This window comes from Protopterus annectens, chromosome 4.part0 (genome assembly GCF_019279795.1).
Source record: "Protopterus annectens isolate FY-2018-M chromosome 4.part0, PAN1.0, whole genome shotgun sequence".
Classification (NCBI taxonomy): Eukaryota; Metazoa; Chordata; order Ceratodontiformes; family Protopteridae; genus Protopterus; species Protopterus annectens.
In genome coordinates, this window is record NC_056733.1 from 1,094,440,938 (window position 1) to 1,094,453,461 (window position 12,524).

The 12,524-nt window shown below is 38.5% G+C and overlaps 1 protein-coding gene across 1 annotated transcript in view; it reads left to right on the forward strand.

The window, feature by feature from the left end:
- Positions 1–3,433: 3,433 nt before the first annotated feature.
- LOC122799768 (protocadherin beta-15-like) overlaps positions 3,434–12,524 on the forward strand; it is a 142,291-nt gene continuing 133,200 nt past the window's right edge. The window contains exon 1 of the mRNA XM_044069062.1: positions 3,434–5,914. Within this exon, the coding sequence (XP_043924997.1) occupies positions 3,542–5,914 (2,373 nt within the window). The 5' untranslated portion in view covers positions 3,434–3,541. The remainder of the gene's footprint in view (positions 5,915–12,524) is intronic.

Sequence of the window (12,524 nt, forward strand, 5' to 3'; positions counted from 1 at the left end):
CGTTGGTCAGATCAGACCATAAGCTAATCACCCTAGACATCCACATCCCTCCCCCATCCCCAATTAGGGAAACCACAGTAAAAAATTTCTCCAAAGCCAACTTCACGCTTCTTAAGACAGAAGTGGCAAACTTCACGACACCCATGCTGATGGACAATAGAGGTATGACTGCTGAATCCTACACAAATGCACTTTATAAGCACTTACATGAGTGCATGGATTGTGCAATCCCTAACAGAACCAAGATGCTATCCTCCAAAAAAAGGAAGCCAATCTGGTGGTCCCCTGCCATAAACAAACTCTAAAACAGAAGAAAGAAACTGTTGCAAAAAAGAGTAAAATCCCATGATTGGAGAAACTCCCTGGTCAGCTTCAGTAAGAAGCTGAGATCCCTCATAAAATCCTCCAAAACTAGTTATGAAAACAAAATTGCCACTGACTCTAAAGACAACCACAAAGCATTCTATAGCTATGTCAAGAATCTCAATGGCAACACTCAGATCTGCTCTGAGTTACAGCACAATGGCACTAAATATACAGAACCAACGGATATTGCCAACATCCTGGCAAATAGGTTCACTGCTAACTTTACCCCTCTGTCATCCCCTAAAGGGCCCATATCTATACCAGAAGAATGCAAAGTTCCTGTAATCATGGCTGCACAGGTAAAAAACACACTATCCAAAGCCAAGAATACAGCATCCATGGGACCTGACGACATCCCAGGCTGTGTTCTACATGAACTACAGAACAAACTGGCACCCCACCTAAGTACCATGTTCAATCATAGCCTCACCTCAGGCTATGTGCCCACTGAATGGCGCACAGCGACAGTTATCCCACTCCACAAAGGGGGAGCCACCACAGACCCCAGAAACTACTGCCCCATTAGCCTAACGAGCCTGGTCTGCAAGGCTATGGAGTGTATCATCATGGAACTTATAAACAATGATATTGGTAATCTCCAAACTCAGGACCCCACCCAGTTCGGGTTTGTAAAAGCAGATCATGTCTCCTAAACCTGATAGACTTCTTTGAAGCAGTCACCAAAGCCGTAGATGAGGGTAAGGTGGTTCACACAGCCTATCTAGATCTCACCAAGGCTTTTGACACCATCCCCCACTCTGGAATTATAGATAAACTCACTAAACTAGGTATACATCCCTATGTCACAAGATGGGTTGCCAACTGGCTCACTGACAGAACCCACGCTGTGAAAGTAGCAGACTCCAAATCCAGCTTCAGACCAGTGACAAGTGGAGTACCACAGGGTTCAGTCCTGGGTCCTCTCCTGTTTGGTATCTACTTCTCTGAAGTACAGGCCAACACAGAAGGTCTTTGGCTAATGAAGTTCACAGATGACTGCAAACTAGGAGCCATAATCAAAACTCCAAAAGATATGGACATCCTACAAAAGGGCCTTGCTGAGACAGATGCCTGGTGTCAAAACCATGGCCTCAAGCTCAATGCCAAAAAGTGCATTTTCATTCCTTTTGGTAAAAACTCAGTACCCCTGAACTATCACATAGGTGGTAGTCTACTTAACACTGAAAGTGTGATAACAGACCTTGGGACACAGGTGGACAGTAGTCTCTCCTTTGATAATCACATCGCCACAGTAGTCAGGAAATCCTTCTGTGTGGCACACCTCATCACAAAAGGTTTCTCATCCAGGAAAAAAGAAGTCATTGTTCCCCTCTACTCGTCACTCATTAGACCCATTATAGAGTACAATGCCCCTTTTGGTATGTACCTCACAAGACATCTACAACAACTGGAAAGGCCACAGAAATACCTCACAAAGAGGATTACCGGCCTCAAAGAGATGCCCTATGCAGACCGTCTCAAAAAACTGCAGCTTTACTCCATTGCATATCACCTACTCAGAGGCGATCTCTGCCTAACACACAAAGCTATGTCAAACCCAGAGCTTTTAGACATGCTCCACTTAAAAAAATCCCAATCCCTACAAGCTACACGCTCTAGGGACCTAAACCTCGTCACCACAATAAACAGAACATGCTGGAGGGATAGAGTCCTGTCCCAGAGACTTCCCATACTGTGGAACAAACTACCTATGTATATCAAACAAAGCTCCTCATTAGCACTGTTCAAGAAAAATCTTGATGATTGGATGGGGGATAGGAAATTCACCCCAGGGATCACTTCTGTGGCTCTGCTCGACAGTGGCACAGGAAAATAATTTTCTTGGGTGGCGAAAGCCAGGGTACCTTTGGCTAGGCTTTTATAGGCCCTAGGGCCAATAGCCTAGTACCTACCTATGAACCTATGGACCTATATGGGGAGGGTATAACACATCAGTCAATGGGGTGGGTTTACTGCCATACTCACTATGCAATTGTGGGTGCAAACACTGCTGTGGTTGCCTGTATAGCTGACTTTAGCCAACTCAGTCCCTCACTAAGGAGGTGGGTGAAATGATTGGGTTGGTCTCATGAGGGTGACATAACAGATGGAACAGGGGTGTACCAAGAAAATTCCATTTTGTACTCACTACTTGGACACCTATAAGTTCAAAAAGGACACATCTCTAAAAATGCTGCCCCAACCACTTTATACATGTAAGTAAAATGTTCAGCTGTTCCCCCTAAAAACTATTGAAACTGTTATTTTTAAATATTGCACCTGTTGTTAAAGGCTTCCTTTAGATAGTTGTAGATATACTATTACCTTAAAAAATGTTATATGATGCTCAGAAAAAAATGCACTCAGCAGAGTACAAAGAGCATGCCCTGCTACACCCTTGGCTTGATGGCATTACAGGAAACAGCACCTTTGGGCCAATATACGACTGAAATATTTTTTTCTAAGAAGGCTTTGTGTGGTAACTCTGTATGCAAAAGGAAGGTGGAAAAAGTGGGTATTAAAAAGTAAAAAAGAAACTCCAGCAGTACAAGTTAAAGTCTGAGATCTGTGTCCTATCAGTGTAAAGGGAACTTTACTGAAGTAAGGCAGATGTTGATTAGTAGTAACATCACATAAAGACAAAAAAATAATAGGGAAAGTACTAAGTGAATTTTATGGAGAATTCCCGAAACTGTCCGATGTAAGTATAATGGTGGACTTAGGCAATTTCTTTCTAGCCATTTTTTCTTGCCGGGACCACCCTAGCTAATTATACTCTCAGGGTACTTACTGACACGTTGTACACGTATATTATATTACTGAAAATATAGTTTGAGAATCTGTTACTAGGAGATACACGTGTAAATTGACTTAGACGTAACAAATTGCGGATTAAAACATTGCGTAAAAAGTGTTTGACTCTTTAATGTGTTTACCATTTAAAACAGTAAGTGTCGCTGTTGGATAGTAGAAGAGCCGAAATCTGCGCACAGATATTTTCATATTTACTGACTGTTTTTTTTTCACGTAAGAGAAACAGACGCTGAAAAATTTGAGACACACAGCTGTCGATAAGACTATTTTGAATCACCGATCTAAGTGAAGTAACACAGCCGTTTGTCTTTCTCCAAATAAGAACTTAATGGTTTGCTTCTGACCGGGAATTGGCTCAAGGATGCATGCACACAGATACTCAGAAGGGCAATGTGTGGGCTTGGCATTCATCTTTATTCTTTGCTTCACAAATGCGGTGAAGCTACAATATTCTGTCAGTGAGGAGCAGAAGAAGGGTTACGTTGTTTCAAACATTGGCAATGACCTCAGTGTGGACCCTCAAACTCTATCAGATCGAAGGGCACGTCTTGTTTTCGATGGCGGAATTGAATATTTCCAAATAAATATAAATACCGGTATGCTGTTAGTAAAGGAAAACATTGACAGAGATGAGCTATGTGGGCAGACTAGTCCGTGTACTTTATCTTTCCAGGTTATTATGGAGCGTCCTTTGCAGCTTTACGGTGCTGAAGTTGAAATTCTAGATTTAAATGATAATCCACCAAAATTCCAGAAAAAGGAGTATTTTTTAGAAATATCGGAATCTACTGCTCTAGGAGCCCGATTCGTTTTAGAGAATGCGGAGGATTTAGACGTGGGTATTAATGCAGTCCAGGACTATCAGATGACCCAGTCTGAGTACTTTCAGTTGAATACCCAAACTGGAATCGATGGTAATAAATATGCTGAACTTGTGTTAGTGAAGCAGCTGGATTATGAAAAAATAAATAAAATAATGTTATATCTGACTGCCACAGATGGTGGTAATCCTCAGAGAACCGGGACAACAGAAGTGCACATTAATGTTTTAGATGCGAATGATAATTATCCTGTATTTAATCAGACAGTTTACAGAGTTAGACTTTTGGAAAACAGTGCAAAAGATTTTGTGGCTCTTAAAGTCACAGCCACAGATTTCGATAAAGGATTATATGGTGAAATTGTGTACTCATTTAGCCGTATTTCCGTTACAGATAGCAACATCTTTAAAATAAACGACAGAACCGGGGAAATAACAGTCATTAAAACACTCGATTATGAAGAAAGTAAAGTCCATGCAATGGAAGTGCAAGCCAAAGACGGGGGTGGATTAACAGCTCAATGTAAAGTTTTTATTGAGACAGTTGACATGAATGACAACGCCCCCGAAATCATTGTATCCTCCGTTACGAGTCCCATACCAGAAAATTCGTCACCTCAAACAGTAATAGCACTTTTGAGCATCAGAGACCGTGATGATGGAGACAATGGAAAAGTGCGTTGCTTCCTTAAAGACCACCAACCTTTTAAATTAATCCCATCTTTGAAAAATTTTTACCAGCTGATGACAAGCAAGCAGCTTGACCGGGAAGAAAGCTCTGAATACAATATTAGTATAGTGGCAGTGGATGGTGGGTCACCTCCATTATCTTCCACAATAGTCATTCATCTGCAGGTATCTGATATCAACGACAATCCACCTGTATTTAACCAGGCATCCTATGCAATATACACAAAAGAGAATAATAATGCCGGGTCTCTTATTGGATCAGTGAATGCATTTGACAGGGACTCAGACCAGAATGCCCGAATTGTTTACTCGGTTGTTGAAAGTCAGGTTCTTGGTTTACCAACGTCTAGCCTGCTCTCAATTAATTCAGATACTGGTGACATTTATGCAGTGCGGTCATTTGACTATGAGAAGATCGATCATTTCAAGTTTTCTCTAAGGGCTCAAGACACTGGATCTCCTTCGCTTAACGCAAGTGCTGAAGTAAATGTATTTATTGTAGATCAAAACGACAATGCCCCCAACATATTACATCCTCTACCCAACAGTAGTGACCTATCCTCTGAAATAGTACCACTGGAGGCAGAAGCGGGTCATGTTGCTACTAAAGTAGTAGCAGTTGATGCTGATTCTGGCCAGAACGCATGGCTGTCCTTTCAGCTACTCAAGGCAACCGATCCTAGTCTTTTCGTGGTTGGGTTTCATACTGGAGAGATAAGAACAGCGAGGCAAACTACAGCCAAAGATGCTGGTAGACATAGATTAGTAGTAATTGTTAAGGACAATGGTCAGCCCCAGTTATCTTCATCCACTTCATTGAATATCTTAGTAGCAGAACATCTCTCAGATTCCAATTTGGAAAACGCTAATGTGGAAAACTTGGAAGAAAATGATCAAAAATTAACAGTCTACTTAATTATTTCATTGGCTGTCATTTCTTTCTTATTTATCGCGTCTTTGGTAACAATCCTGTCAATAAAGGTATGCCGACCTTACAGAGGTGGCAAACATTTTGTTGCCTCTGGGCTGACACTCCCTGCAGGATATTCAGACTGGAAAGGTAAAGAATCCCTACCGAGAAGTTATTTTACTAAAGATCGTTCAACCACAGACCCGCAAAATACTGGGCCACTGATGTCTATGCCTGCTAATCAACATGCTTCCATAGTAGTGGATGAAAATCAGTCATCCCATATACTTGTTGATATTAATTGCAAAGCAGAGGTAAGTATTATTTCTTATCAGTTATAACTGTTTTTGTGTTTTAACATGGCATATGTTCATGTTACCTGTTGTGTTGAAAGGGAATATTGTTCATTATTAGTAACCAGGAATATTTTCTTCAAATTCTAATAAAACGTATTGCTGTGTGATCTGATCTTAGTAACCCTTTGCTCGGTTTATTGTACCATTGTCTTATTTAATGGCTCCACTTTTAGAATGATTGTAGCTTCTGGTGATAGTTTATTGATCTTGTACTGTAGGCAATAGCTGTACGGATTATTGGTTTTAGGACGACATTTGCTTAACACCTTCTGAAAAGACATGTCCTGGAAATTTTAAGAGTGTGCAATCTTAAGAAAGATGTCATAAGACCTGTGCACATGTGCATTTTGTTTACTGATTGAATGGTGTGTGTGTGTGTGTGTGTGTGTGCGCGCGCCCCCATACAGTGCAAAATATGTAGACTAATGAACTGCATTAAAAATTCTACCACACATCATCATTTACTTTTTTTAAGATAAAGGGATATGTAAGAAGTGGATCCTCTTTCTTCAAATTATTGTTGCTACTTGTATGTTGGTCCTATTGTGTGTGTGTGTGTGTGTGTGTGTGTGTGTGTGTGTGTGTGTGTGTGTGTGTGTGTGTGAGAGAGAGAGACAGCTTCAAAAATAACATGTGATGAAGGAGATTCAGAAAACTGTGTGAAGGAGGTAAATTCTGCAAGCATGGACATACCTCCACAACTACAGGTATTCTATGCAGAAGTAAATCAGGTCTGAAAATAGGAATGTTCCTCCAAAACAGGGAGTGTTAAGAGGTCTGCCTGCTCACTTCCAACCCCCCCATTGTTTTGCAGTCTAGTAGGTGAAAACAGTTCAGATCTTCTTCATGTCTGCTTGTGTGAATCAATATTAGGCTGTGGCTGACTTACATATCATACAACATGTAAGTTATTGGTGGTAATTAGGGTTAAATGTAAAACTTAGATGTAGCATACTTCTACGCAACTGACTGCACTTACTTTGTGTGTAAAACAATCTTTTCTGCACATCCTGCACTTCACTGTGCATTAGAAAAGTGAATATAAAACAATGGTTATAGAGCAGCTTGTGATATACAGCTGTATGTCAAATCAGTATTGGAATGCCTTGATGACTGACCTACAGTAAAGTTTTAAATAATTTGCAGATAAATAAACTCCACTTTGCAATGGTCAGATGAGTACAAAGGGATTTTGTGTTACTTTTCTCACATTTTGCAAAGTGGTTGCCAATCTTATCTACTGTTATATTTGGTAGAGACCTTAGGTAAATAAGTTTCATGTGCATAATATAAAAAAAAAGACATACTTCATAATGGCTTTTGCAACAGTTGTTGACCACTTAATATGGTGGTATTACTCAGAGAAGAATAGAGTCTCCATGAACTCTAATTAAACTTTTAATAAAGCTTACCTGAAACAGAAAAAAATAACATATTTTACAGTGAAGTAAAACAAAAATATTTTATAGTAAAGCAACAGAAGAAGTCAATAAAATATATATATGTTTAAATAAGAAAAAAAGATCTTTGTTTTGGACAGAAACGATCAAGCCATTTTTACCTACCGTTTTTCATAATATAGGTTCAATATAATATTCATTTTAGCAAGAGATGCAAAATGATTTTTTTTAAATTAGGTATGCTCAGACATAAGGCTTTCTTTTCTCTCTTGCATGAATTAAGGCCATTGCTTCAGACATATGGCTTTTTTTCTCTCTTGTATGAATTAAGGTCATTGCTTCAGACAGAAACAAACAAGTCTGACCGATATATGTCCATTGTTGTACGAAAGGTCTTCTATATTATGCATCTTATAAACAAAGGGATTGTGTCTCGATTTAGGGATGTCATTGTCCACCTATCACATGCTTTCCAGCAATTGTAATTTACTTAATATGGTGGTACTATTCACAGCAGAATAGAGTCTCCCTGAACTCTACTTAAATGCTCAATAAAGCTTAACTAAACAGAAACAAACTATTATATATTACAGTGAAATAACACAAAAATATTTTATATTAAAGCAAGAAAAGTCAGTAAAACATATATACAGTATGGTTAAAAAAAAGATCTCTATTTTGGACAGAAATGATGAAATCATTTTTAACTACAGTTTTTCAGATTATAGGTTCAATATAATATTAATTTTAGCAAGTGATGCAAAATTAGTTTTTTAGGTACAGTCAGATATAAATTTTTCTTTTCTGTCTTATGTGATCCAAGGCTACTACCAGCTTCAGACAGAAACAAACAAGTCTAACCAATATGAGTCCATTGTTTTAAGAAAGTTTTTCTTTGCTGCACAGCTTATAAACAAAGAGATTGTGTTTAGATCCAGGAATGTCATTGCCCCCCTTTGCTCAGCCCTCATTATGCCTGTCATTGAGTATAACGCCCCCATTGGCATGTATCTGTCCAGACACATGCAACAACTAGAATGCCCACAGAGATACCTTACTAAAAGGATGCAAGACCTAAACTATATGACCTACATGGACTGACTCAAAGCCCTGTCAATATACTTAGTATCCTACAAACTGCTAAGAGGTGACCTGTGTCTGACAAACAAGGGATCCTCCAACCCGTTACTGATGTATTTACTGCACATGAATAAGTCAAATGTCATCAGAAATGCTCAGTCTAGGGATCTAAACCTCTTCTGCAACATCAGCAGAATAGTTTGGAGGGATAGGTATATCTCACAGAGGATACCACTACTCTGGAACGGACTCTATCCAAATACACAAAGTTCATCCCTGTCCGTATTCAAGCACAACTTGGATCTACAGATTGGAAACGGAAAACTCACCCCAGGACTGCCCCCTGTACTATTAATGGATATAGACAGCTCCTACATGCTCTAGCCCATGCATGTGTCCCCACAAATTACTTATGGTTTGATCACAGTTATTTTCATTAGGGGTAATATATATTTATTGACCATGGGATGGGTAAGGATAATCTCTAAGCAAATGTGAAAGGTTAATTCGAGCACAAAAAAGAAAACTGGCTAGGCTTAAAATAGCCCACAAGGGCAACTAGCTTAATACTTACCCATGAAGCTATAAAATAAATACAACTATCTAAAAATGTTTTGTAAACTATTTTGTACTTATAATGTGTTAGTTATTCTGAACTTTAACTTATGCATTTTAGGAAGGGTGAAAGAAAATTTAACAGAAATACATGTGTGAGCACATTCACATAACTATAATTTCTAAGTGTGTATTTTTTTTTAAATATATGCACAATTAATCTGATACATGCTTCAAGTTGGAGTACTATGCTATAATGAAAACAGTGAGGCTGGACATAGCAGCAGCTGGATTATTGTGATGAAATTGCAGTTTTGTATGCCAGATCAAAATAATTTTCTATGCAAACTAATTTTTATGTACAAATATTAGACCATTTATTGACCGGCTGCAAATGGGATGGCCTATGCAAGCAACTAGTGAGAATACTAGATGACAGCAAAGAACATTCACCCAAAAACACACCCCATGAAATACATTTTGAAAGAAATCTATGTTGTGCATCTTATGACGTGGGGAACATACCGGGTACTCATATGTTTAGCAGAAACTCAGTCTAATCCTACATTTTCTTTAAGAATCTTACTTTTAATAGAAATCATTTTAAGATATGACTACCTTTTAGCTAAAACAAGAAATTCACTTGTATCTATAATTATCCCATCCTGTACTTCTGTACTTCACAAGACAGATGACAGTTGTATGACGCAGCAAACAGAGGCTTAGCATTTCCTAGCTATGTCCCATTATGTTTCACTATTACATTTCCTTAAGTAATTCAGGTATATGCTGTCTGAGCATATCACTTTGATAAAAATTGTATTTTAAACTTCTTATACCTAATGTAGTTTGCTACGATATCCGAGTATTACTTTAAACACTAGTACATGACCAGTAATGAAATTTGTCTTACATTCAGCCATAATTGTAAATGGATCCCACTATATGCCTGGACTAGTTGTGGTGTTTTCCTTTTCAATGTATATCCAGAGTATTTGCTGCAGAATTTTAGTGGACAGCATTATGTATATATGCATTTATTTAGCAGTTGTATATGCACTGATCTACTGAATGATAAATAATTTTATATCTGTTATCTCATAGTATACCCATCCATAATTGAGAACCTTCTTTCTTGGCCATCCTCCACATTTAACCAGGAAACCATAATAAGGGGGGATTGCAATACTGATTGGCACACTTGTACTTCTGATAACCCCTCTTAAACCTGTATGGATTCACCCAAATAATACACTTGCCAACAAGGATAGATAAGCATAGCAACACACTGTCAATTTTTGACTGGACCTTATCTAATAAACCCTCATTAGTCTATCTCTCATGATGATCTCAGACAGACTAAGTGACCACCTACCCACCTTCTACTTTGTCATCATCTCAGCTCCCCCTAAAAATGTCAAATACAAACAAGTGTGCAACAAAAAAATGTTTCACCAATACCTTTAAATCACTCCTACAGCATTGCGACTGGTCCCCGCTAAAACATATTCGTCTAGATTCTGGCATTCAGTATTGTAACAACAAATTCTTTGATATTCTAAACAGTCTAGCTCCCCTTAAAAAGATCTGAGTTCAATATAATTGTACTCTATGGCTAACTAAAGAAACCAAACAGCTACTGAAATAGAGAGACAAATTCTGGTCCCAATATCAGGTCAAGAAAAACCAAGCCTCTTTGACAGCTATCGCCAGTTAAGAAACAAATCTAAATAACTGATCAAGATTGACAAAAATATTTACGATACTAGAATCCAACATAAACAAAATAATTCCCCAAAAATTTGGGGTGCAATTAAACAACTCCTACAACCTGGGTATTCCTCAACTCCAACCCCCACTACCACAAATACTAAAAAAAAGTTCAGCTACTCAGTTTAACTCTATATTTACCAACTCCATGCTATCCCTAGTGAGAAATAATAATGTTCCACTATTCATTCCAACAGAAAGAGAACCTATCATCACTTCTTTCCCTCTAAAACCTATCCAATCAAGCACCGTAAATAAAATGCTAAACAAATTGAAGCCCACATCCCTATCTGTCAATCAGCTACCTAATGAATATCTCAAGTTAGCAGCCAATGTCATCTCTTACTATGTCTCTCTCTTGATCAACCAACCAATCACAGAGCAATTTGTTCCCAAGCTCTGGAAAATTTCCTACATAATCCCACTAAACAAAGGTAGTACCTCAACACAACTGTCTAACTATAGACCGATAGCTGTTCTATCACCCCATCTAAAATTCTGGAAAAATGTAAATACTCACAACTATTGGACAATCTATTATCTAACAACCTGCTAACCAATTGCCAATATGGCCTCCAACCTAGACACAGAACCACAACTGCTCTCAGAGATTTCACCAACACAGTAAACCAATTAAAAAAATATGCAGTGTGTTTCTACCATTTTCCTAGATATGTCCAAAGTATTTGACACAGTATCCCACCAAAAGCTCCTCAATGAGCTTTCAACCCTTAACCTTTTGCAAACAACCTTCTCCTGGTTTCACAACTACCTTTTTGACTGCCAACAAGCTGTGAATTAGCAAAAGGATCTCTCCTTCCTACTACCTGTTGCAGTTGGCGTCCCACAAGGTTCATTTTAGGTCCACAGCTCTTTACTATCTTAACAAACAAACTCTCCACCACTAACACCTTGTCACTATCATTCAATATGCAGATGACTCCACTCTCATCTGTGCTACAACCTCCCTTCCACAACTCGAAGGAATTACCCAAAAATCTCTCTTATACATATAATTCTCTAGCTATCCACTTATTCTACATCCAAATAAAAACAAATTAATTCTCTTCTCCAATAACATGTTCATTGACTCTCTTTTAGCATCTTTTCATTGAACAACAACAAAATCAAACCTGCCCCTCATATCAAACTTCTTGCTGTCACCATCAATACCAGTTTGAGATTTCATAATCATGTATCACTTTTTATCAAAAAGGCCCACATAAAACTAGACTCACTCTATAGAGTCCAATCATACCTCACCAACACCAGTAGACAATTAATTGCCAGCACCCACATTCTGTCTGCCCTACTGGATGCCTCTTCTATCTTCACAAACCTTAAAAAATTTGACCTAACTAGACTAGACGCCTGCTACCACAAAATCGCCAAATTTTCTACAAGCTTACCACACAGATCCCATCACTGTGCTGCTCTTTGCCAACTAAAATGGCCAGAACTACCCAATCTCTTATCCCTCTATCAAGTTACAACTATTCATACCATCATATACCAACCTGCTAAATGCCCAACTCTCCAAAGTCATGTATAAACCCACTCCAATAACAGAATTCGTATATCTTCTGACAAACTCTTGCTAAAAGTCTCTAAATCTAATAACAATTTTTGTGATTCTCTTTACTCAAAACATATTGCCAAACCTGGAATTCCACCCCTCAACACATTCTTAATACCAGAAACCTTTCCAGGTTCAAACAGTTACTCCAGATATACTTAAATGACAATTGTCTCTGCTCTTGCAC